Source organism: Megalobrama amblycephala, linkage group LG11, assembly GCF_018812025.1.
Source record: "Megalobrama amblycephala isolate DHTTF-2021 linkage group LG11, ASM1881202v1, whole genome shotgun sequence".
NCBI classification, from domain to species: Eukaryota; Metazoa; Chordata; class Actinopteri; order Cypriniformes; family Xenocyprididae; genus Megalobrama; species Megalobrama amblycephala.
This window is the reverse complement of record NC_063054.1, coordinates 5,284,498-5,312,277: the sequence shown is the minus strand read 5'-3', so window position 1 is coordinate 5,312,277 and position 27,780 is coordinate 5,284,498. Positions and strand designations below refer to the sequence as shown.

Sequence of the window (27,780 nt, the reverse complement as noted above, 5' to 3'; positions counted from 1 at the left end):
AATTCTCTATTCCCACCCAACCTCCCTCTCCCACCACCTCTCCAAAATACCATTGAGACTGTTTTATTTCTTGTTGGTTTTTGTATTACCCTTCAAGATCCTCTTCAGTCCTCAACCACTTCTACCACCCAGTCATCGCTGTCTCCCATCAGCCCCTCTGTTCCACCTCAGCGTCCTCTCAGTGGCGCGGTTACACCGCTGGACTGCTGGAAGTCACCTCTTCCTGGGCTTTGGGAGCCCGTGGCTCCACCTCCGCCCTCGGTCACTCCAGCTCAACCTCAGCCCTCCGGATCCCTGCTTCCACCTCGGGGGGTCGTCGCTGCACCTCCGTCGCTGTCGTCGAGGTCATCAGTGTCCTGTTGCGTAATTGGCTCTCCTTCTACGTCGACATCGCCTCCTGCCATCACCATGACATCATTCAGCTGTCTTCCTCCATGGCTCCTCCCTCCAGCGATGCCGCCGTGGAGCACAGCCCTGGTTGTGCACTGGGCTACCATCAGCCTGCCCCTGTTCAAGGCCACCCACTGGATCATGCCACCTGCACCACCCTGGACTTTTCATTCAATCCCTCTCCCGGACTATCGTCCTCCACCTGAGCCTCCTCCATTCATCTGTCGGCGCGAGGTCACGCCTTTCCGGGAGGGGGCGTACTGTCACGGTTTCACTCAGTTTGGACTTTGTTTTCCTGCTTGCACAATTTTCCGCCACTAGGTTGTTGTCATGGTTTTTGATTTGAGTCATCACTGTCAGCTGTGTGTCATTTATCACCTCATTTGCACATGTATTTAAGTTTCCTTGTTTCTGTTCACCATTGTCGGCTATTGTCAGTGTTACGTGTGTGTTAAGCTCTTGTTTGGATTTACCTTTGGATTTATTAAAGACTGCATTCTCTCTTCATCATCCTGTTTGTATCTGATCTTTAACATGGCGGTTGTGACAGTTCCACATTTTGCTGATTTGGGGTTGTTTTAGTCTAATGTTGTCCATCAAATTTGCTATAAAGGGATAGTTCACCCAAAAAAATAAAATAAAATTCTGTCACGATTTACTCAAGTTGTTCCAAACCTGTATGAATTTATTTCTTCTGCTGAACACAAAAGATACTTTGAAGAATGTCGGTAACCAAACAGCTGTCGGGCCTTCTTTTGTGTTCAGCAGAAGAAAGAAATTCATACAGGTTTGGAACAACTTGAAGGTGAGTAAATGATGACAGAATTTTTGGGTGAATTATCCCTTTAAATGCAACTTTATACTATATAATATAAAATATACCATTTTGTTGAATCTATATGATTACGTATACAGGATGGTTGGCGAGCCTACCGACACTGATATTAACTATTTAAACAAATGAATGGCTCATAATCAGCATGACATTTGGCGCAATATATTTGTGATGAATTAATCTCTCGCTGCTAACTGACCTTTATTTCAAAGTCTCCATGATTAAAGCAGCTCACCGCTTCCATCATCCATCATGACAATAACTTACCAGATCATTAAAAGAGCCAGTCGCTTCCAGTCCTGCATAAACAACCTTTCAGGCCTTGCTCTTTTGTGGAATACTGAACAAAACAGAAAATAAAATGCAAAGATTATATTATTTTACATATGCTAACACGGAACCAACACTGGATCACAAGTGAAGACAGGCTTGTTGGTTTGAATACATGCAACTTACAAATCAATTATCCGATAACTAAAAAATGACTAGTAAATGTTATTTTCCATGAAGCTACACTATAAAAAGACTGCACAAACACCTTTAGTGCAGAAATATATTATGAACTTTTCAATTTTAGCAAACCTTTTGCTTTTTTGCACAACTAAAAAAATGGGATTGTCTTATATGTGAAAATATTGAAATTGTCTCTATTTCAGATGTGAAACATTTCTATCGTAGTCACCCATGTGACTCATCAGTTTACTCGTGCAGCTAGATTCAAATTAGATCATAGGAGTAATTTGTTTGCCTTAGTTTAAGGTTAAAGGTGGTACAGAGGATGTTCTCGACGACTGAGAAACCAAAGACTGTTAGTGAGTTTTTGAAATAAGCGCATGCGTAAGAACAACCCCCCTCCTTCACAGCTCATTTCGAGGGAACGCCTCCCAAAACTCGTGCACGAGTATTGGAACACGAGTGTATGTTTATCACCGGCATTCACTGTGTCGTGTTAGTGGATTCATTATGTCGGACTCACCGCAGGTAACTGTATATATAATAAATAATATATAATAATCTGCAGTTGTTACTCCTGACAAAAACACTGCACGCGGTGCCTGTGGAAAGTTCCTGAAGCACGTAGCCGCGCACGTCTCTCACAAGGAACGTCATGGCAGTGATTGACAAGCCAGAGGGCCAATCGTTTACGCGATGATCGCGTAAACGATTGGCTGATGTTTTTAAGGCCCTACCTCGTGCACAGATGATGTATATTAATATTATTCCTTTCAGTGCACCTAATAAATAGTCTTTTATCAGTTAGTAAAGACAGTTTCAAGTAATATTGCAAAAATGTATAAAACAAAACATCCTCTGTAGCACCTTTAATTGTGTTAATCTTTGTTTTCTTAAACGCCTGAGTGTGGGTGTGGCTTGCTGGAGTGTGGCCTGCTTGGGAGCACATGGTCTTTAGACATTGCCTTCTGTTTGTTTGTCAGCCAAAGTAGTTTGATTTCATTAAGGTTGCATTCCCTTTCCCATCAGTTTATTTTTCTCTTTAATAAACAACAAGAAATGCATGGAGTTTTAAGACAAAAGGAAGTGTCTGAGGAACCCCTCAGCAGACCCTGTACTAATACATATACATACACTACCATTCAAAAGCTTTTTAAAAACGTTTATTTTGAATGGATTATTTATGCTACTTGGCTGTTACTGTCTTTACTGTTAATTTTGATTCATTTAAAGGTGCCCTAGAATTAAATATTGAATTTACCTTGGCATAGTTGAATAACAAGAGTTCAGTACATGGAAAAGACATACAGTGAGTTTCAAACTCCATTGTTTCCTCCTTCTTATATAAATCTCATTTGTTTAAAAGACCTCTGGAAAACAGGCGAATCTCAACATAACACCGACTGCTACGTAACAGTCGGGGTGTACGCCCCCAATATTTGCATATGCCAGCCCATGTTCCCAACATTATGAAAGGCATTAGACAAGGGCAGCCAGTATTAACGTCTGGATGTGCACAGCCGAATCATTAGACTAGGTAAGCAAGCAAGAACAATAGCGAAAAATGGCAGATGGAGCGATAATAACTGACATGATCCATGATATCATGATATTTTTAGTGATATTTGTAAATTGTCTTTCTAAATGTTTCGTTAGCATGTTGCTAATGTACTGTTAAATGTGGTTAAAGTTACCATTGTTTCTTACTGTATTCACGGAGACAAGAGCCGTCGCTATTTTCATTATAAAACACTTGCAGTCTGTATAATTCATAAACACCTTCATTCTTTATAAATCTCTCCAACAGTGTGTAATGTTAGCTTTAGCCACGGAGCACTATCAAACTCATTCAGAATCAAATGTAAACATCCAAATGAATACAACACTTACGCGATTAGACATGCTGCATGACAAACACTTTGTAAAGATCCATTTTGAGGGCTATATTAGCTGTGTAAACTGTGTTTATGCTGTTCAAGGCAAGCGCGAGCTCCGGAGGCGGGGGAGCACGAGAATTAAAGGGGCCGCAACCTATATATCGGTGCATAGTTAATAATGCCCCAAAATAGGCAGTTAAAAAAATGAATAAAAAAAAAAAATCTATGGGGTATTTTGAGCTGAAACTTCACAGACACATTCAGGGGACACCTTAGACTTATATTACATCTTTTAAAAAGACGTTCTAGGGCACCTTTAATGAAACTTGCTGTACAAAAGGACTTTCTGAATGTAAACTTTTGAAAAGTAAACAAGTGAAACAAGTATATAAATCTACTAGAGCTGCACGATTAATCGTTAAAAGATTGCAATCTCAATTGAAACACCTACGCGATCTTATTCCTAAATGACAATGATTCGCCTGTGTCTATTAAACCTTTGACAAGTACAGTCACAGTGAACATTCAAATCTTTGTTCGTGCTGCCGCTGAGCCAGAGACAGCAGTTGTCATGTACAGGCATGAAACAGCTTCACAGTCTTATCAACCACACAGAATCATTATTTCTGTCTTACAATGATTCACGTTATCACAGAAGTACTGGGATAAAAGTTAGTTTATAAGTTCGGATATAAACACTGATGTCTACGACAGTGATCAAAATAGAGTAAATCACCTTTTGAAAGTAACGTGATGCTTCAAATAAAGATTGTATCAATTACATCATTATACCAGTAGGTGGCGACAAGTAACTGTTAAACAAATGTCATACACCGATCGATCTGCGCCGATGCTACAAGAACAAGTCTACTGTCTTCATAAGTAAGTCATTGAATCATTTATTCTAACATTTATTTTAATTATTAATTAAAATCGATTAAATATTTTTAACATTTATAATTTTTTTAGAACCTCTAGTAAGTTACATGATTTGTTTAGTTGTCTATTCATTATATATTTGTGATTCTCAATTTATCTAGAATCATGCAGCTCTACAATCTACTGTTGAATCACTCAAATAATTGATTTATGGTTGGTAACTGCCAAGAGAAAGACCGTTATTCTACGCATACAGACCACTAATATGACATGTAAAAATAAACAGCAGTCTGGCATTTTAATGCAGGATAGCACATTACAACAAGGTTATTTTACACATTCTTACAGCAAAAAAACCCAACATACTGCATAGCAATGAGACCATATTTGGTTGAAGCAAAACAAAAATTGAATGTTGAATGGAATGTCAGTGAGTCTCATTTATAATATTGTTTATATATAGGTTCATTAAACATATTATTCTATTTTGAAAAAATAAACAACAACAACAAAAATCTTTGTCATCATTCTTATTATATGTGGGGAGTGTTAGTTATCCCTGAGTTAAGTTAGAATTAGTATCCGTTTGTTTTAATCCCAACAAGCAAAATGCATAGCCAGGGAACCCAAATGATACAAAACACAAGATGTTTCATTTTAAATGCGAAGGCTGGTATTATGAGGGAAACAAATGAAACTTCCACAAAAATAAAAAGAAAAGATAATAAACAGATGCACTTTTTCAATGCAGATTTCATGCATCAGGCAGATTCTGCTTGAATTGTAAAAAAACAAAAAAAAAAACAAAACAAAACAATGTATGTTCTCACACTTGGACAGGGTTTTCTGACCAGGTTCACTACATTTGCGCTTCCTTAAATAGCAGGAGTTTCACTTTTTGCATTTCTAAGGCTAATTTTTGACACTTCCAGGGTGTGAGTATCATGTGAACTATAGGCATCAAACATTAATATTTATCTCAGGTCACATTTATAGTAACAACTCACAATTTATGGTAGTATTTGCGTTTTTTTTTTTTTTTTGCATTTGAGACTATTAAAAAACTAAAGACATTTAATTTTTAAAGCTCACTCATGTCTCTAAATATAGCCTTCACTGCTAAAAAAATATTTTCTATTGTCAGTATTATTACTATTATTTCTTATTTAAAGTGCGGTCACATTAGCGAAAAATCCATGGGGAAATCTTTCGTCCTCGCACAAAATTTCCAATTCCTATTGAAACTGAAATTTGTTGCGTACATGTGACCACACCTTAAAGGTACACTATTTAACTTTTTTTGTTCACAAAGTAACTAAATTTAAATAATGAGTCAATACATCATCAGTCCTTTTTCCAAAACATGTTTTTGTTTGACCCTGATTTACTATGGTAAGTCTATTATAAGCATTTATGTTTCAGACCGGGTGGGATGGTTTTCGCAGGAAACTGCGAACACGAGTCACTAACCCGTGTGTCTCATCATATCCGTAAAAAGAGAAAAGTTGCTCCGGCTACATTAATGGATGTATAGTGTGTTAGTTGTCACAACGAGCGAGAAAGGTTGACATGGAAAAGCTGAATCTTGAGCCTCCGGTTAATCACCCGTTTTAAAAGAGAGTTGTGCTGACCCTAGTTGAGGTTTTATTACGAGTTCGGTCACATTTTTGCTTTGCCAGCAAAACAAGAATGCAACAGAGCTCGTAATAAAACAAGAATCAACATTGGCTTGGCTTTCGGAGATGGAGAAAAGTGAAGGATTTGAAATGTTGTAAAAGCGACGCAGAGATGCCGTTTTTATTACTCAACAGGTGAGAAAGACAATTTATTGAACAGATAAATTGCCACATGTAGCTCTAACAGAGTTCATTGAAGGATCATTTCATTATGCTTGTTGCAGTGCTTTATTTTCAAGGAAGTACCGTGTCTATTAATGGGTAAAGCTACAGTAACGTCTTCAGCTAGGCAGCTTGAGATCCTTTTCATCTAAACTTGTTACATCTCTTAAGCCTATAGTGAATGTTTTATGAGCAGTAGGATAACCATATTCATCCGCACAGTCACGCAGAGCCAAAGCACAACCAAAACAATGTTCTTCCGCAAAATGCAAGCAGTTTTTTTAACCGCTAGTGGGCCAAAAGTTATATAGTGTACCTTTTAAGAGATTTTTTTTGCAGTGTAGGTGAAAACCCTACATCTTTGATTAGACAAAAATGTATAATTTACTATAACCACACTTTACATCCAAAATAGACTTACTTACATAAAATATATTATCCTTTACCAGGAGAAAATAGCATTTTGATTTAGTTTTATATAGGCTTTCGGAAAAAGAAAAGTTCTTCCAAAAATGTAAAGATTATTGCTTAAGGTCCATATCCTTTACTGCTCTCTAGACTGGTTTACATTTGTAAACCAGCAAAATACTGAGTAAAGAAAGAGGGCAGTGTCATTTGGCCCAGGTGTCGCTCTCGCTTCTGTCAGTAATGGTTGCTGCTGTGTTTTCATCCTTATTGTGAAGGTTGTTGTTGTTGTTGTTGTTGTTATTGTTGCTGTAGGTGAACTGCATCTCATGCCTGTTATTCTGGATGGCTGATGTCTCTTGCAGTCTTAGTTCATCCAGCTTCCTCCACAGTTCCTCACGCTCCTGCTCTTTCTTCTTCTCTCTGAGGACAGAAGTGATGGCAATCATGAGCAGTGTCATTTTAAACAAACTGCAAAGAGTAAAGTTGTATTCTTACCGCTGTCTGTCAGATTTGTATGAGGCCGTCAGTTCATCAAACAGTTTGCTGTTCATCTCCATCAGTGTTTTTAATACATTGTACACCAGGGCTACGATCGTCCTGAGACAATGTAGAGATAAAGAGTATACAACAAGCCTGTATGTAATTTCTTTACTGTCAGAATTTGAAAATAAATGTACATATAGAATTTAAGGTTTCAACCATTTTAGTTAAATTGAGCAAATAAAATCTCCACAATGGGAATAGAAATATCTGTCTATATCTAATAGTGCAAAACTGTATTTATATTTACTAGAAACAGCAAAAGTATTATATTCAGTAAAGACATTTACAATGTTTCAACATAAATGCTTTAAATAAATGCTGTTCTTTTCAACTTTTTATTTATTAAAGAATCCTGAGAAAAAATTATGTTTCCATTAAGCAGCACAACCGTTTTCAACATTGATAATAACAAGAAATGTTTCTTGAGCATCAAATCGGTATATTAGAATGATTTTACTAAAGAATGAAGTAATGCTAAAAGTTATTGTCAGTGTTTAAATGACAACAGCAAATATCAAGCTAAAAAAAATAAATAGAAACATACGGGTTCCAGTGTTCTTTGGAGATCCGGTACAAGTTTCCAAACATGATGGGAAGGATTTTGGCATTATTCTCCTCGATTAGACTCAAAATGTATTCATTGTTCCAGAAGTACAGTGCTCGTTCTGCTACCTGCAAATCCCAGACAGCCAGTTTAATAATGAGAGCCAATAATTTGTGTTGAAATGTACAGCACTCAAAAGATTAGGGTCAGTAAGATTTTTATTTTTTCTTGAAGAAATTAATACTTTTATTCAGCAAGGACACATTAAATTGATCAAACGTGACAGTAAAGACTTTTATAATGTTACAAAAGACTTCTATTTAAAATAAATGGTGTTCTTTTGAACTTTCTATTCATCAAAGAATCCTAAAAAAGGCTTCCACGTGGCTTCAACAAGAAATAAATAAATCATAAAAATAAGCAGCACAACTATTTTCAACATTGATAATAAGAAATGTTTCTTAGAATGATATCTGAAGAGTCATGTGACACTGAAAAAAATCCATGTTAAAAAGTAAACAGTTATTTTAAAATGTAATATTTCACAATATTACAGTTTTCACTGTATTTTCGATCAAATAAGACTTCTTTCAAAATCATTATCAAAAATTAAAATAAATAAATCTTACCAACCCCAAACGCTTGAACGGTAATATAACTGCAAATCACATTTGTAATCTGCCGTTTTCCCCTACATAGCTGACAAAGTCAGCTGACAGACCCTGATCACAATCTTACACTGTACCTGAAAATGAGGGCTGGCTACACATTTAGAGATCTGCTTAAATAAAGGCTCCTGGATCTTCTTGAACTGAGTGGGTTCAATAACATCCAGGATCTCTTCGATTTCTCCTAGAAACATGACCTAAATAAAGCAGAGAGACAGAACCCAGGAACTCATCAGACATGTAATTAGGTAGACATACACTGAGAAAGTCAAAAATAAAGAGAATAGCCATTATATTGACACTGTTAAGCATTCATTTCTGTCTGTATTTATTGTTATCAAGTCAGTTATTAGACGGGCTTACCTCTTTCTGACTACATGTCTTTGGCCAAAATTTCAGAAGGCCACGAACCACCTAAGAGAAGACAGAAAAGACCGGATAAATGTAGCAATCCTAATGAATATGAGTTAGAAAACATGCTGAAAAACAAGAAAAAGCAAAAATATATATATATATATATATATATATATATATATATATATATATAGAGTGTCCACACACACACACGCATAAATAATAAAAATACACAGTACACACATTTTATGTAAAACTTTAATTTTGGATGTGATTAATCATGATTACTCATTTGACAAGCTTTATGAGGGATATAACTTCAATTACTAGGGGCAATGCAATTATTTTCTTGTTTAATTCGTTAGTTTTGCTAGCTAGAAAATGAATTATTTATTCTTATTAATATATATTTATAGTCTTATAATTATATTTTACTGCTGTCAAATGATTATTTGTGATTAAAGTGTGTGTGTTGTATGTGTGTGTACTGTGTATATTTATTATGTATATATAAATACACACATACATGTATATATATATATATATATATATATATATATATATATATATATATATATATATATATATATATATATATATACACACACACACATATATAATTTTATTATATATAAATTTAAATAATTTATAATATATATTATATATATTTAATCTATAATATATATTTTGTTAAATATATACGTGTGTGTATTTATATGTACATAATAAATATACACAGTACACACATATATTATATAAACACAAACTTTTATTTTGTATGCGATTAATTGTGATTAAACGTTTGACAGCACTAATATCATTACTTTATAAGGGATATCACTTCAATTACAAGGGGGAATGTGATTATTTTCTTGTCTAATTTGTTAGCTAGCTGAAAATGACTAAATAGTCTTATTTTAAATGTATCGCAAGAAATGCAATGTGCTAATTGTGACATTGAGTTGTTTATTAGTGTGGACAATAATTGACTTGTCTTGCCTTATATAGACTGCCTGCCATTTCTCATTATTCCTTTTTTTTTGGAAAACCATGCTAACCAGGGATGGAAATGTTGGTCATTTTGTCTACTCTGAGTACCCGACAGACACATCAAGTTGATGTGGGTGCTGTGCCATTTATTTATTTATTGCATCAAACATCTCATAAGGATCAGCTGTTCCATTTCCCCTGCTGTTTACTTGAGGCTTCCAAACCCAGAAATATGAAAATCCTTCATCGTACCATATCATTTATAGCTCTGCTTTCAACATCACTGCCCTCTAAGTTGGGGGATTTATGCCTGCGCAAAGCCATGCGTTTCTGCTTACAGGCGAACACAAGTGGTAATGAGCTCTCATCTACACTCATGAGCACTGGGGCTTCCCGGCGGTTGGCACCACGTCCTCAAAATCAAGTCACTGTTCACGCATGACTGTTCAACCAAACACAGCAGCAGCCGTATAATCACAATGGATGAAAAACACACTCCATGGGAATGCAGATGGCTCGAAAACCGGAGGCCAAGCCAAACCTCCAGAAGCCTCTCAGCATCTTCACACTCTATGGTGTCTGAGGAAGAGTGGGATGAGTACCTATTCTGAGGGTACCATAGCAGCGCTTTAACATCTGGCAAAGTTTAAATGTTTAAATCCCTCAAGCAGTCATTCATGAACTTCATCATTATGCCCTTGATGAAGCTTAACTGCTTAACTCTGTAATAAGCACTGCAGTGTGTGTTTACCTTGAAAAAAAGCTTGTTTTTATGTTTGCTATATATACACACACACCGATCAGGCATAACATTATGACCACCATCCTAAGATTGTGTTGGTCCCCAAAACAGCCTTGACCCGTTGAGGCATGGACTCCATTAGACCTCTGAAGGTGTGCTGTGGTATCTGGCACCAAGATGTTTGCAGCAGATCCTTTAAGTCTTGTAAGTTGCGAGGTGGGGCCTCCATGGATCAGACTTTTTTGTTCAGCACATCCCACAGATGCTCGATTGGATTGAGATCTGGGGAATTGGGAGGCCAAGTCAACACCTCAAACTCGTTGTTGTGCTCCTCAAACCATTCCTGAACCATTTTTGCTTTGTGGCAGGGTGCATTATCCTGCTGAAGGAGGCCACAGCCACAAGGGAATACCGTTTCCATGAAAGGGTGTACATGATCTGCAACAACGCTTAGGTAGGTGGTACGTGTCAAAGTAACATCCACATGGATTTAGTTTTCCCAGCAGAACATTGCCCAAAGCATCACACTGACTCCACCAGCTTGCTTTCTTCCCATAGTGCATCCTGGTGCCATGTGTTCCCCAGGTAAGTGATGCACACGTACCCGGCCATCCACGTGATGTAAAAGAAAACCTGATTCATCAGACCAGGCCACCTTCTCCCATTGCTCTGTGGTCCAGTTCTGATGCTCATGTGCCCACTGTTGGCGCTTTAGGCGGTGGACAGGGGTCAGCATGGGCACCCTGACTGATCTGCAGCTATGCAGCCCCATTCGCAACAAACTGTGATGCACATACACATACACAACTTTATATCAGAACCAGCATTAACTTGAGCAACTTGAGCTACAGTAGCTTGTCTGTTGGATTGGACCACACGGCCCAGCCTTTGCTCCCCACTTGCATCATTGAGCCTTGGCCGCTCATGACCCTGTCGCCAGATCACCACTGTTCCTTCCTTGGACCACTTTTGAAAGAAACTGACCACTGCAGACCGGGAACACCCCACAAGAGCTGCAGTTTTGGAGATGCTCTGACCCAGTCATCTAGCCATCACAATTTGGCCCTTGTCAAACTCACTCAAATCCTTACGCTTGCCCATTGTTCCTGCTTCTAACACATCAACTGCGCTGCATAATTATAATATAATTACTTTATTATAGCTTAAATAAAGTGCAAAAGAAACTATGTGCAATGACCGTCACTGTTCTGTTGTAAGATAAGTCATGAAATTACTAAACATGTGATTAAAGCTGCCTCAAAACTGTGCATGCATGTATTTGTAGACATGGTTTTAAAGCTATTGTTATCCAATTTGTTGACCTTAAAACGTCTTAAAAATGCACATATGTACACCAGGGAAATCTAAATTTTCTCGGGGGAGCATGTCCCCGTACCCTCCTAGCAAACTAAATACAACTATCTAATGAAATCTGAGGTAAACGTGCATTTCTCCAAATGTGTGCACTTTTGGACTAAACGTTTGTATGTGTATGCACTGTGATCAAAAATAAATGGGACCAAACGCGACTGAATGTAGAGGGTTGTGTCTTGTTATTCTATTAATAACTATTAATTGATTTTGCATTTCTATCAGAAATGAAGAATCATTAGTGTCATTAAAAAAAAAAAAAAAAAAAAAAAAAAAACTTTTCAAAACATCCCCCTGTCTGTTTTTTTTTCCACAAATCGCACTCTGTATTATATATATATATATATATATATATATATATTTTTTTTTTTTTTTTTTTTTTTTTTTTTTTCTCATGATAAAATCCAACTTTCAGAGTGCAACTGTACAAAAAATATAAAAGTGTGTTGGTGGCTGATATGAATTAAGATGGGCTGAATGTGTGGGGTTACAGTGGGGTGGTGTGAGGGTGAAGGTGGAAGTGAGGTGAGCAGTACCACTTCAGTGAGGGTCGGGTCCTTTTCTAAGAACTGAACCACACAGTAGGCCAGCTGAAAGACAACAAGGTCAATAGTGAATGAACAGATACTAAAAGAAAGGATGGTTTGTGCAAACAATCAACCTGCCAAAGATTCAGCATCACGTTTCAGCATACATATGAATAAAAAAATAAAGTTGGATGAAAGTTGCCCAAAGTCACAGCCAGTCTGCAGATTTTGGGCAATCAAAGTTGACAGATTTTGCAGAAAATTGCGTGGTGTATGATGGGCACATACTGAGATTTTTAAGCTTTAGACCAGGGGTTCTCAACTCTGGCCCTCGAGATCAACTGTCCTGCAGAGTTTAGCTGCCCAACCCTAATTAAACACAGCTGAACAAGCTAATCAAGGTCTTCAGGATTATTATCTTGAAGACTCCCCGGGACAGGTTTGAGAAGCACTGGTTTAGTGTATGATGGCCTGTTTTCCTAACCATTTACAAACTAAGCGAGTGAGTGATGCCTAGTGTTTAAAAATATGTTCAGATTTTAAAAGTCGTGGAGTGTATTCCAGCTTTTAGTAGAGGAACAGATAGAATTTTATGATCAATTTATGCCGAAAGTGAGGAAAATCAAAAGGGTTCACAATTCACATACTTTTTTCCTGTATCAAAAAGTATATTATAAATTGAATTCATAAAGAATATCTACATAAGCCGCATTTCCAATGCAGGAACTAGGAACTTTGGGGTGGTACTTGGTATGTTTTGACCGCAGGAACCAGGGTCTAAATGAAGTTCTGGGTAAACAGTTCCCCCTCTGAAAGTACCTGCTCCCTAGGTAGTACTTTTTCAAAGTTCTGGAACTTTCAGGGGTGGGACTTGGGTGCTGAACATGCGGATTGGTTGAGTTCACGCAGCATTTTGATTGGTTGACTCCACCCAACATTTTATTTCAACCATCATTTTTTTAACTCTGTTGCAGTGCGTGCAGTAAGATTTGTTTGCTATTTGAATTAACAATGGAGTTTAAAAAATACGACCGATGGACTGACAACGAGGTTCAGACTTTATTAAGCTTATATGCAGAGGACAAAAACGCAAAGTCGCGCACAGTCCAACGTCACCAGACTTTTTTCACGGTACTTTAGACCGCTATGGAAACGCAGCTAGCAATAGGTCTGGGGGGAAAAATTCCTGGGACAAATTGTTTTGGGTAATTGTGGTGGAAACGTGGCTATAGTAAGCAAATCACATTTTGGCACACCCAAGGTCATGATGTAAACCTTCATGCGAGAATAACTGAAAGCCTGACATTAAATAATAGTCAGAATAAATAAATATATATATATATATATATATATATATATATATATATATATATATATATATATATATATATATATATATATATATATATAGGAGTATCATATTTGATACATCTGGCTTTCATGGCTCATATAGTATAATATACGAGATTAATGAGAATATGGCTCTCACACTTGAGGAAAAAACACCTCAATTTTATTCAGAGGACCACAAATATGCAATTTGGTGCTGATATTTATGTGGCCAAAAAGTAAGATGAAATTCTGGTAGCTTGTAATAAAAAAAAAAACAATGAGATTTTTATAACAGTACAGTAGACTGCTTACATAAAATGCACAAAAATATCAGTTGTCACAAAATCTCACAATAATGTATTAGTAACATGCTATTTAAAGGTGCAGAAAGCGATTTCTGAGAAACACTGCAGTTATTTGAAATCATTACCAAACAAACACACCCCTCCCTTTCATTGCTCCGCCCCCAAAATGTATGAATATGCAATGCAAGAGTGGATGTCTCTTTATCATAGCTGAAGCGAAGCAAAATAATGCTTCATGAAAAATAAAGTGAAGATGACAAATGAACAACAAGGAAAAACAAAAAATGAACATTAGTACACAAGAGTAAATATAAGCAAGAGTTGGTTGTTAGTCGCCAGCAGAACACCAGCTTCAGACAAACAATGACATTCAAAACTGTCTTGTTACTATAGCTAACATTACAACAACAGCATTTCTTGGTTCTGTAAAGCATAGCAAAGCTAATGTTACTCACGTATGGAGCAAAAACAACGCAACCGGCCTTCCCGCTCAGGTCACTCCAGGTTTTTATCCAGTGATATTCCTCTGACCTTTTCTCTTTTGTAATGTCTCTCAGCCTTATCTCTTTCTACAGTCTTTGTTCAAATCTCCCTCTCGCTCACTCTCTCCTCCCCCATAATAAGTGGATACGCCCCCTGCTGCTGATTGGTGTGTTGTGGCACTTTCAACAGCGTTTCTCAGAAATCACTTACTGCACCTTTAAATGCTTAGTTTTATGATAAAAGCTCTTGATAATTTAAAGGCCTTCGAAATTTGCTTTAGGCTTCATGGGGTTAAGCACCAACTCTTGGTGTACCTGTGCATGGAACAGTGCTAGTCCTTTGGCAGTGTGCAGGGGAATGAGGATCTTCATGAGGAACTGCTTGTGTTCAGCTTTCAGCGGCAGAGCGAAGCCATTGATGATACTGCGATTACAAAGACAGTGACACTATTGATGACATGGAGGCATGAAAGGTTTAACATTAGATGACCGAAGCCAGTCGACACCAACATGCTTCTGCTGCTGCCACAGGGTTCAGGCTGAACCTGGAGCCAAACAACCTTCTCCCCAGCATGCATTCTGACTGCACTTACTCTATTAGAAGAACTATGTGAACAGAAAATTAATAAAGATGCAATAAGAAGCGAGGAAAGAAAATGAAAGAAAAACTCACCTGCCCAGAATCTCAAGGAATTCAGCAACTCCATTAAAGTGCTCAGTTTCATAGAGGAATCTAGGGAAATTTTTGGAGCATCCATGAACAATTTACATTTCAAATAAAATGTGAACATAAATGAGATTTTTTTTTTTTTACTAAATGCACAAACTACAAACCAAAATTCTTATTTATCTGCACATTATTAGAAATTCATAAACCAGCCAGAAAAGCTTTAATATATATTTGAATATATTTAAATATTTACCACATTTTGTAATAATATTTCCTGAATTTGGAAAGCTTACTATCACTGTTAATTGAGTGACTGACACAGCTTACCTTGAAGCATTTCACACACAGCTATCATTTTTGGAAACATTATTTAATAAAGCATAGATAATGTTTTTACATAGCCAAATCATTTACATAGTTTATACACTGGCAATTCACCAACATATGTATTTTTAGACCTTTTTTTTTTTTAATAAAATGTATTAACCTGCATTTATTTTTAATATAAAAGCTTCACAGGTATTAACATTGTAAAAATAAAATAACATAAAAAATTACGCATTAATATTATGAAATATTATTACAATTTAATTGTACAATGTAATTTATACGGAAGAGGATTAGGGCCAAGCAATAATAAAAAAATAAAACCATCTTGAGATTAAAGTTGTTAAATTTCGAGAAAAAAGTCAAGATAAAATGTTGAGAATAAACTCATTAAATTATGAGAATAAAGTCATTAAATTACGAGAAAAATGTCATTAAATTATGAGAACAAATTAGTAATTTAACGAATTTGTTCTCGTAATTTAACAACTTTTTTTCTCATAATTTAATGACTTTATTCTTAACATTTTATCTTGACTTTTTTCTCAAAATTTAACGACATTTTTCTCATAATTTAACGAATTTGTTCTCGTAATTTAATGACTTTTTTCTCGTAATTTAATGAGTTTATTCTCAACATTTTATCTCGACTTTTTTCTCGAAATTTGACAAGTTTTTTCTCGTAATTTAATGAGTTTATTCTCAACATTTTATCTCGACTTTTTTCTTGAAATTTGACGAGTTTTTTTTCGTAATTTAATTAGTTTATTCTCAACATTTTATCTCGACTTTTTTCTCGAAATTTAAAGAGTTTTTTCTCGAAATTTAACAACTTTAATTTCGAGATGGTTTTATTTTTTTATTATTTCTTGGCCCTAATCCTCTTCCGTAAATGTATTCCTGTGATAAAAAAGTGAATTTTTAGCATCATTACTCCAGTCTTCAGGGTCACATGATCCTTCAGAAATCATTCTAATATGCTGATTTGCGGCTCAGGAAACACTTCTCATTATCAGTGCTGTTTTATATTTTTGTGGAAACTGTTTATGACATTTTTTTAGGATTAAAAAGAACAGCATTAATTTGAAGCAGAAATATTTAGCAACTTTCCTTTCTTTACTGTTACTTTTGATCAGTTTAATGTGTCCATGCTGGTGTGTTCTTACCTCAGAAAAATGTTGTTGATCTGTTTCCGAATAAAGGCACGCAAACCCAGAAACTTCCCGTAGATGCGATGAAGAATCGTTTTTAGAAACTCTCTCTCACGAGGATCTTCACTGTCAAACAGTTCTAAGAGCTGAAACAAAAAAAAATGCATGCATTTAATATTTTTTCCAACATTTTCTCTTATTTTGTTTCTTTGTGCTAATATAAATTGTTACACAATGAAATATGTCTGAATAGTATGACATTTTATTTGTAGTCAAGGTACTTTGGTTATCTGAGTTTATAAAGCTTGATGAAATCTACATAATGGCCTCATTTACATTTATTATAATAATATAAGGTTGTGTAATGGCATAAGGTTGCAATAATGGTCAGTGTACATTGCGTTTATTTTTTATTTAATATTGAAAGAAGAAAATGAGAAAACAGTGTTTATATCCTTTCTGTATGGTTTGCGTCAAGCCATTTGTATTTCTGGTTGTTTGATGAGAACGAGATGAAACATAAAAAAAAAAAAAAATCGCTTTAGAATCCATACAACTGTAGCAGTCGATGACTTTTGATTGGATGACCCAATTTGCATACTATCCATCCTAAAAGTAAAAAGTATTTGAAATTAGAATTAGAGCATCCCAAATACTAGTATGTGCATCCAAAGTGCAGATCCAGTTGGCAAAACTCAAAAGAAATTGAGGTAATCAGTTACACTTAAGAAATGCAAAGTTTAAGTAAGCAGAACTGGCATATTTTCATTTTGTACTCATACAATTTAATTACCAGTACTCCAAACTTGAAATATTTATGTAAGCTAAAATAAGAATTCTCATGTATTATTTTTGTAATACTGAAATATTTTTAGTAGTGGAAACTTGGCTAGCATTAACTAGCTAATTCAGTAAATGCTAATTTGTTAATTGTTAACACAACGCTTTGATAGCATTAGCATTGCATAGTAATTGCTGAATGAGTACAGCAATATAGAACATATAATATTTATCTGTTCTCAAACTAAGCTCATGCTCCACTTGTCACTATGATGGTAACTCCCCCCAAAAAACAAAATAACAGGAACTCTTCTAAATTAGCATGGCAAAACAATAAACACTACTAAATCTCCTATTTAACATTAATCTTGCACGTTATATAACATTTTAGCATTTTCTCTCTCTTTCAAGTGCCATGGCAATTCATGCTGGGAAATTGAAATCCCAGCCCAGTTTCAGTTAAATTTAAGTTTGTCTAAATTAAAAGAAACAAGTTCATTAAACTCAAAACAATGAAACAATTCAGATTACTTAAAATGTGTCCGTTTTGTGAATGCAAAAGAAAGTTAAAAAAACTCATAAAAGTTCATTTGATTGAACAAATTTGTTTAATTTAAATTGACCCTACTCAAACCAATTAATTATTTTGAGCATTAGGGTTTACAGTGTAATATTACCCACAACGAGATGTTGAACGAGGATTCGATTAGAACCACAAACACAAATAAAAAGTGTTTAAAAACTACAAAAATCCAACGGTGAAGTAGAGAGGTTTAGATAGAGGGGTTTGAGTGTGTAATAATCAGTATCTAACCATACGAAAACATATTTATTCAATGTTATCCACATTATATTTCATCTGGAACAGCATTTGAACTTTTATAAAGATACATTTGGTCATTAACTTAATACATCAATATGCAAACACATGAAGAGAGTTCTCCGCATGAAAGACAAAGCGACAGAGCAGTAGTTTTTGTCAAAGCTCGCCTACTCTTCTGCTAAACACTCAAAAATATGTACTTTTTCTTCACAAAAACAGTACTTTTAGGGCATAGTATAAGTAGGAGAACTGGGATGCAACACATTATTCTGTTGCATGGAATTGAGAAAGAAGTGATGATGGCACAGCTTGATCTTTAATTGACCAATCAGCTGAAAGAGGCATTTAATTCTCTCTCACATGTAGAAATTGCATATTCAAGCTGTTTATCCATTTTCTAGCCCTGAATGTAAAAACGAAAAATCAAAAAAAATTTTTGTCAAATAATTTTTTGCTATGTTTGTTACCATTTTCTAATTTTTCTGCTTTCAATATTAAATAATAATAAAAAAAAAAGAATGAATGGAATGCACATTAACCAATCATTTTATTATTACAATTTTGTTTAATTATTTTTCATTTTCAAATTACTAAAAAAATAAATAAATAAAACTAACAAATAAAAAAAACAATATAGTCTTTAATGCCATTCAAAGCAGTTTGTTCCCATTTGAAACTCTTAATGGACCGTTTCAACGAATGGTTTGGATCTGGCAGCGTCAACTGTTATGTCACATTATACTGTCTGCACAGGAATGTGTTATGTAACGCTACCTTTAGCCCCGAGACAATGAATCCCTGCCATGAGTGATGTATTTGAAAACAGCCTTTATGCAACATGACATTATTAGTAAATGAGTCCAACTTCAATCACATTTATGAGGACATTAATGATGTCTAAAACATTAGTAACTCTAAATCAAGATTCAAACAGAATTAGAAATCCTTAACATGCAGGGCATATTTCAATAGAACACTATAAATAAGCTGGAATAAAAGACCAGCTGACCATAAACTAAAGCACTTTCGATTGTAAATTATATTAGAATTATTATAATTTTATCTTGTTACAAAAAAAAAAAAAAACTAATTTTAAATACATGCTTTTTAAAAAAAAAAAAAAAAAAATTCAATTCATCAAATAATATTGAAAAAAAAAAAAAAAAATAAGCAGCACAACCGTTTTCAACATTGATAATAATAAGAAATGTTTCTTGAGCACAAATTCAGCATATTAGAATGATTTCTGAAGGATCATGTGACACTGAAGACAGGAATAATGATGCTGAAAATTAGCTTTGCAAGAAATAAGAAATAAAATAATATCACTTAACAACAAGCTATATAACTAATAATGTGTTGAATTTCCCATTCACAAATACACCACAATGGGTAGTAAATGCAATTTCTTTTTGACTTTTTATCTTTAAGCTTAAATGTATAATTTCTGCACAACAGCATCTCCAAATGGATTTTTTTTTTTTTGTCTTGTGTCTGCTATCTGTTTAACCCCCTGTCATTATGTTCTCCATCCCAGCCTGGACTGCAGTGCTGCCTCTTTCCTTCCTGTGGCGTAAACAGGGCGCTATTTAAAGCAGCCCAGGAAACGCTCACATCATGGAAACTTGCATTTACCACCTTCCACACTGAATCTACATTCCAGAGCATTCAGTGCGCTCAGGGGGAATGACCGGGTCGATAGGGACAGCTGATGACCCAGCGGTTTACGCAGGGACAGGGATTGACTGAGACAGATCCAAGAGAGGACGAGGCCAGGCCTGTCTCCCAAGCATATCATTTCATATTTCAAAATATTTTCCACTTCATTTGTAAAAGTCAGACTGAGAAATTAAATATATTATGTGGTCTTGTAGAAAAAGCATTTTCTTATATATATATATATATATATATATATATATATATATATATATATATATATATATATATATATATATATATATATATATATATATTTTTGTTTCCTGTACTTAAAAATCCTCAAAACGGTATACATTTACTTTAGTAATGTAAATTCAGAAATACTTGTTATTAGCGACACCGGTGGCCGTTAAGTGAACTGCAGCCAGCAACTTATTGCTCATGCTCGTTCTCATCCACCTGTAATGTGCAAAAGACTGAATGTGATTCAGTGCACCAATATACTCACGACAAACTTCATTTTAGTTCTTTACTTAGAAGTAAATAGACGTTGGAAATACCTTCGCAAGGATATACTGTTAACGAACATCCCAACGCCGTACACGCTGCTGAAAGCGACGCTTAGATGAATATGTAAATATGTGCCATAGTTTGAATGAATCCCTTTTCTTTGCATGACGCATTGACAGTACAGTACAGTACTCTTTTATCCTGAACATTGTTTAAGCATTTGTTTCATGTGTCATAGAATGGAACAGAGGCTTCTCAGGAGCGCACATAAACGTCACATACTTTGGACTTTCACGGAGAAACAGTCCCGTCACATAAAGATCAGTCTACAGGCTTTCATAAACAACCTAGGAAGTCAGGGATGTTCTCATTTTTTTAAGTTTTGTTACAAGCTGTTTACACATTGGCAATGAAAAAAGTGAAAATTCTTATATATAACCCCTTTAAAATATAGAGATATATATATATATATATATATATATATATATATATATATACACATACAGTGATTCCCACACATAGACTTTACTTGGGCGGGCCGCCCAGGATTAATAACGGCCGCCCAAGTATATTGGAGACACATTTTTGCTTTTATTATATTTATCCTCTTATACTTTTATATCTGCCCAAGGTAATGAAACCATCCGCGAACGATTAACTAGTCGTTTCGTACCTGCTCGTTATGTGTGCGTCAGAACTGTTTACTCCCGCTGACATTCCCACGGGCGCTGCATTTTGCAAAGTCACAAGGGGGCGCTGTTGTGCTCTACAGGCTCGCGCAAAACTGCTTCAAAGTGATTCTCAATCAATGAAAAGCGCAGATTTATGGCCAAGCGATAACTCATGAACTGAACATACTTCATGGCCTTTATATAAAACATTTTATACAGTTGTAAGAATCTGAAGGATCAGCCTGCAATAGAACAGACATTTCAAAATAAGAGTCCCGGTGAATTTCGGGCTTGTTTATAATGTAAAAGTCACACGCTAAGTTTTTTCTTTTTCTTTTGGGCATTATTGGTATTTTGGTTACACAATAAATTGTATTTAATTTGATTTTAATTTAATTCATAGTAAATTTTTGTAGTCTCCCCCACAGGAAGAAAAGACTAAGAACATTATTTGACACACATATTATTCATTATATAAATTTTACTAGTAAAATCTGTGTCCCATTCACTGAGAGAGATAATATATGACAGCAAAGAAAACATAGGAAAAGGAGAACCATTTAAATGCTGTAATTTTGTTAATATTAGTATGTAATTAAATTAAATAGTATGCTATGTAATTAAAATAAAATAAAAAAAAACATTATTTGTTTGTCACATGTAGTAGACCATTTTTGTGCCGTGGGTAATAGGAGGATTTTTCACCCGGCTACCACCCCAAGTATATTTCAAACCTGTGGGAAGCACTGATATATATATATATTCAAGTCTTACTATTTTATGCAATATTGCTTCAGGAACTAAGAAGTAAGAACTTTTAAATTTGTGTATTATATTTGGAGTTCATGTGTTAATATAAAGCACATATACCTGTAGCACAAACTTCTGGTCAATGTAACGTTTGGCAGTACTTGGCTGGAAGTCTGGATTTTCTAGGAATCTAAGGAAAAACTCGTACACCAACTGAAAAAAAGAAAGAAAAGAAACACAATTTACACAATTTAATGCTTCCAGCATTTAGAAACAGATATTAGAACATATTAGGGCTGTGCGATAAAACGGTAACGATAATTATCGCAATATAATTGTCTCTGATAAAACTATAACAAAACTTTGATAAATGTTCAATATAATGTTTATGCGCCAAAAAGCGGAATGAAACAGTGCTACTCATTTGAACTAGTGACGCACCATATATCGGCCACCATATCGGTATCATATAATTATACAGTAACTTCTGTTATTAAGCAACACCATTTGTGCATTTGTATTTATACTAAATGTATTTAATACAAATACCAGTTATTTCACCATAGTAGTGAGGTGCTGCATGGCTTTACTTGTGGTTATCACAATCTAAATGTATGATACGGTAATTTTAATAAAAGTAGAGTCCTAACTCAAATTGCCAGAATATGTACATATTACCCTATTTAGGTTGTTACAATTTTTATAGATGTTACTGTTTTTGTTAATGAACATAAATCAAGCTACTGCTACTATCAAATCAAGCAACTGTCAAATGTGCATTTCTAAGAGACAAGACATGTAATATTGTTAATACTGCAGCCTGTAACTGCAATCTGTGATGAAGATTTGTGTCATCAAAGTCAGGCAACACAAACCTGTTTTATGACTTGAAACAATATCACCCGTAAGCACATACAGACACTAAGAAATTAAGATATTTAAGGAAAAAAGACAAAAATTGTACAGAAAATGTCAAAAATGTTTTAAATGTTCTACCTCAGATTTGTGAAATGTTCACCTGTTTGGCAAGTGTTGTCATAATTCGACAATAAAGAGTAGTTTAAAACCACAATTAACCATTTTTCAATTTTCAAAGAGCAAAAATCTGCATTTAAACTTGACAGAAATACATATTTGACATTTATTGTGATAATCACCAATATCGACTGATATGAAACATTTTATCATGATAATTTTTTTTGGCCATATCGCCCAGCCCTAGAACATATAGCTTAAAAACAAACAAACATACAAAATGTATGCAATGTAATGAACTAGTGTGTGTATTCACATCAATTATATTCTCTATAACCTTAACAAAAGCTGGTATTATAAGTTGAGGTGTTTAATTTATTTACACACTATGTTGTCTATGAGGTAAATTAAATATAATAATTCACAATTATTTACATGTAAATATGCAAAAAAAATGACCCATGAAACATCAGAGCATCAGACAACAGCTAACCTGCATGTGAGGCCAGGAGGCTTCTAGAGTGGGTTCATCTTCTTCTGGGTCAAAGTCTGGGTTGTCACTGGGTGGAAGCGTTCTGAAAATATTTGTGCTAACCTGTAAACAGAAACAATTTGGATTTTGCTTTGACTATAGATCACCAAGGAAGAGATGATTATTTTTTCGAAAAACAAATTAATTTTAAAGGTTGGTGGACATCACATGAATGCTGACCATGTTGGTGATCTCAGGGTAGACAGGCTCCACCAGAACGCCTCTGTTAGTGGACACATATTCCACGAGTTCACTGAGAGTGGCCCGTTTGGTCTCTTTACACTTTAGGTCAGTCACCGTGTCGTAGAAGTCGAATATTACGCAACACTGCTGTAATTTCTGCATGAACAGCTCATGCTGCTCTGTGGAGGATGCATCTGAAACAATGAAGAAATCATTTATTTATTTATTCTCCTTTACTGTCAATTCACTAATCAACATTACTGTGCACAAATGAAAATGAGAACTATGGATTTGAAAAAAAAAAAAAAAAAAAAAAAACAGTTTTAACCATAAATGCTTCATCTTGAACTAGCTCTTCTACTTCATCTTCTCTATTAGAATTCCGGCAGTGTAGACACTGCTAAGTGTATTACTGCCCTCCTCAGGTTAAAGTTTGAACTAATTGTTATATACTTGCACTAGCATATTGTATATGACAATTTAGTTTAAATTTTGACCTGAATATTAAATTGGGCATTACTTTTTTTGTTGCACATCAAGGGATTTATTACAGTAAATGTGTTTCCATCATAGTTTAGTATCAGATAAATTATCCGCCTCAATTCGGCACATACATTTTTTATGTGCTTTTCTAGGACTTATGAGCATCTTGCCATTTCCATCCAGCATTTTTTAATGCGATATACCAACATTTGCATAAAAGTAGGTGGATGGAAACATAATGTCACTGCTTGCTTCCGGTAGAGAAACAACACATTAAATCAAACACAGAGAAACAGTCCCACATGCATCCCATGTGTGCAGCAAAGAGAAAAGAAAAACAAATCTTCTCATCCATCCTATAGGAGTCCATTAAAATTAGTAAATACATGTATAATTTTATCATGACTTTTCATATGGCTTCAAAACTCTTAGAATATAGTGTATGAGTCAGATGGACTATGTTTATCATGCCTTTATGGTCCCCAATCCACATTCATTCCTCATTGGTTTCATATGATGCTCTATCCAATTGCCTGCAACCCCTGGGCCACTGAAGTTCCAAGAAGTACTTCGAAGGATCTTATCTTACATAAGACACTATAACACCAGTGACCTCAGCTGGGTTAGTGATACATGAAGAGGTCACTCGTAAAACTGGTTGCATTACTGCAGCTTTTATTAAGGGTTAGAGGGGACATATTATGCAAAATTCACTTTTATATTGTTTTTGAATATAACTGTGTCCACAGTGTCCCTATTGTGGTAAAAATCCATCTACTCGGTTTGTTATTTTCCCTATAAATCTGAAACAGTTGCTGCGTTCCAATTTGCATACTATCTGTCCTAAATAGTAGGGGTGTGACGAGATCTCGCGAGACTAAAAGTGACGAGATTTCTCGTTGAGGCGAAAAGTAGTCTCGTGATATTGCCATGACAGAGTGTTAGGATGATTAGGAAAGAATATGCCACCGCTACGTTCACATTACGCCTCCACTGTTGTTTTGCTTTATATTTAAATAAAAACATTTAATTCATTTAATTCATACTATCTGGTCCTAAATAGTCTTATTTGCACTTTGAATATTGAGAGAGTGCGATTATGGTTGCACTTATTGTAAAGTGTTACCATAAAAATGAATAACAGTTTTCTCTCAATCTTATTAAGTACAAACAATAAGGTTTCATTTGTTAAAGGGCACCTATTATGCAAAATTCACTTTTACATGGTGTTTGACCATAAATGTGTGTTGGCAGTGTGTGAGCAAAACCACCCTAGAATGAGAAAAATCCACCCAGTGTTTTTTTTACAATCTCAATAATTCATAAGCACTGTCTCAGAACGCCCTGTTCTAAGATTGCTCTCACTGTGAAGTAGAATTGCGCTAAGCCCCACCCACGTGGTTTGATTGACAATCTGGTTTTCAAACCCCGCCCCGGTGATTTCAACCATCCTCCATTGTTTCGACGACACCGGTAATGTCCCTAAGAAACATAAGTGTTCTGTTTGGGATGTAAAAGAACATAGTAGTTTTCACTTACTCCGACTCAGAGCCATGAAAACGCAGTGGATGGATTTTATTTACAAAAGAAAGGCGCCACTCAAATCCAAAATCGTTTATGTTTGCGCAAATCATTTTTTGATACTGTTTGAGAACGAGGGTCAATTCAAAGCAGGTCTTGCTTCAAAGTTATCCTCAAGTTGGATCGTTGCCTACTGTTGGATCCAACGTCACCTCCAGAAGAAGTAAGTGTATTTAAGTTTTTTGCAAATAGTCATTTCAGTCGATGTCAGCCAATTCATCAAATCTTAAAGTTGTTGCTCTGTAGAATGTCTGTGTATATAATTTAAACCTTGTTTGTAAGAAAAATTTCGTTTGTTTGCAAACGTCAGTATTTGTGTTTTAGTTTCAAAAAATTGCGCGAACGTTATCACAGTGTGTGTGTTTGCACATCCATATTGCAAAGGGGACGCGATTAAAACTCTATAAGTACATAAAGTATCAAATAACCATTCAGAGACGCGCTCCATTATGGTTTCTTCTTCGGAGTCTCTTCATCACTGGGTTATTCCGGTCAAAATGTACGGTGAATGCCATACAAAACAGCGGGTCTCCACTCTAGCCATTCTGCTTCTAACGATGTTTATTGCCATAGGTATGCAAGTTAGCCCTCATCCAAAGGCAGGGCGGGGATTGCAGCTCATTTATATTTAAGGTTACACACCAAAAAGCTCTTTTTAAAACAGGCCCCAAAAATGACATTTTAATGGTTATAATAAATTAACTGTGGGGTATTTTGTGCTGAAACTTCACAATAATTCTGGGGACACCCAAGACCAATATTACATCTTGTAAAAAGGGGCATAATAGGTGCCCTTTAACATTAGTTAATGCACTGTGGACTATCATGAACTAACAATGAATGACTATTTTTATTAACTAACATAAACAAAGATTAATAAATACTGTAGCACATATATTGCTCATTGTTAGTTGATGTTGGTTAATTAATGTTAATAAATGTTTATTGTAAAGTGTTACCATTTTTATTTATACTGTTTTTATTTCTATGATCAGTTTGTGGAAAGGAGTTCAGTTAGGAGGTCAAAAGTTGTAGAAGCTCATAAATCATGTACAGTAAGGTCTGAAGAGACTGAAATCATACAGGAGAGAAGTCAGTCAGTTGAGTTTGTGGCAAAACCTTTTACAGTACTTGAGTATTGTTGTCTTTTACTGCGTATGATAATTCATACTCAGAAAGTAGAACTGAAATAACATTCATTACAAGATGATTAGTTAAAACATTTCATACACCTGCAGAATATTTTTCTAGTCATGTATTTCACCATTGAGGATTTCTTAAAAATAGTGTGTAAAAATCTTGTCTCGTGAACTCAATCTCGAGTCTCGTCTCGTCTCGTGAGATACCTGTCTCATCGCACCCCTACTAAATAGAATTCGAAATTAGAATTAGTGTGTCCCAAATCGTAGTATGTTGAAATGAGTATTTCAAAGATACCCGGATGGTTCACTTTTTCCGGTTAGAATCCAAAGTGCAGATCCGTGCACACGCTAACGGCTAATACTGCCCACAACCCATTGTGTGTTGAACGAGGATTCGATTAGAACTAGGGATGAGCATTTCAAGCAAAAATAATATTCGAAGATCGCTGGGAATTATTCGAATATTATTCGAAAATCGCACCCCTCCCCCGCATGCACACATCACGCATGCATTATAGGCTATACAGACAAACGGAAAGAGAGAGGGAGAGAGACCATTCACGCTTTCAATGTTTTGAAATATTTGTACTTACGAAACAAACGCGGCGCCAGTTTAGTTTTTTTCCGTAGAACAGAACATTCAGCGCAGAACATTCAGTGTAAGTGTTATGAAGATTGCGGAAACAGAAAGTGCGTTCAAGGCGATATTTTGTTTATAAAGCATAAACGGTTGTATTTTTTTCGAAAATGAGTGATCGTTTCGCTAGATAAGACCCTTATTCCTCGTCTGGTATCGTTTAAAGCCCTTTGAAGCTGCACTGAAACTGTAATTTGGACCTTCAATCTGTTGGTAGCCGTTGAAATCCACTATATGGAGAAAAATCCTGGAATGTTTTCCTCAAAAACCTTAATTTCTTTTCGAATGAAGAAAGATAGACATGAACATCTTGGATGACATGGGGGTGAGTAAATTTATCAGGAAAAGTGTATTTAAAAGTGGACTAA

The 27,780-nt window shown here is 35.3% G+C and overlaps 1 protein-coding gene across 1 annotated transcript in view; it reads right to left on the bottom strand.

Moving 5' to 3' along the window:
• Nucleotides 1-4,713: 4,713 nt before the first annotated feature.
• The window catches only part of ppp2r5a (protein phosphatase 2, regulatory subunit B', alpha isoform), a 33,379-nt gene continuing 10,312 nt past the window's right edge, over nt 4,714-27,780 (bottom strand). The window contains exons 2-13 of the mRNA XM_048208428.1: nt 23,567-23,763; nt 23,348-23,449; nt 22,000-22,092; nt 16,702-16,832; nt 15,212-15,271; nt 14,854-14,962; nt 12,429-12,482; nt 8,799-8,849; nt 8,513-8,632; nt 7,768-7,895; nt 7,176-7,277; nt 4,714-7,100 (exon numbers count right to left, since the gene is read on the bottom strand). Coding sequence (XP_048064385.1) covers nt 6,884-7,100; nt 7,176-7,277; nt 7,768-7,895; nt 8,513-8,632; nt 8,799-8,849; nt 12,429-12,482; nt 14,854-14,962; nt 15,212-15,271; nt 16,702-16,832; nt 22,000-22,092; nt 23,348-23,449; nt 23,567-23,763 — 1,364 coding nt within the window. The 3' untranslated portion in view covers nt 4,714-6,883. The remainder of the gene's footprint in view (nt 7,101-7,175; nt 7,278-7,767; nt 7,896-8,512; nt 8,633-8,798; nt 8,850-12,428; nt 12,483-14,853; nt 14,963-15,211; nt 15,272-16,701; nt 16,833-21,999; nt 22,093-23,347; nt 23,450-23,566; nt 23,764-27,780) is intronic.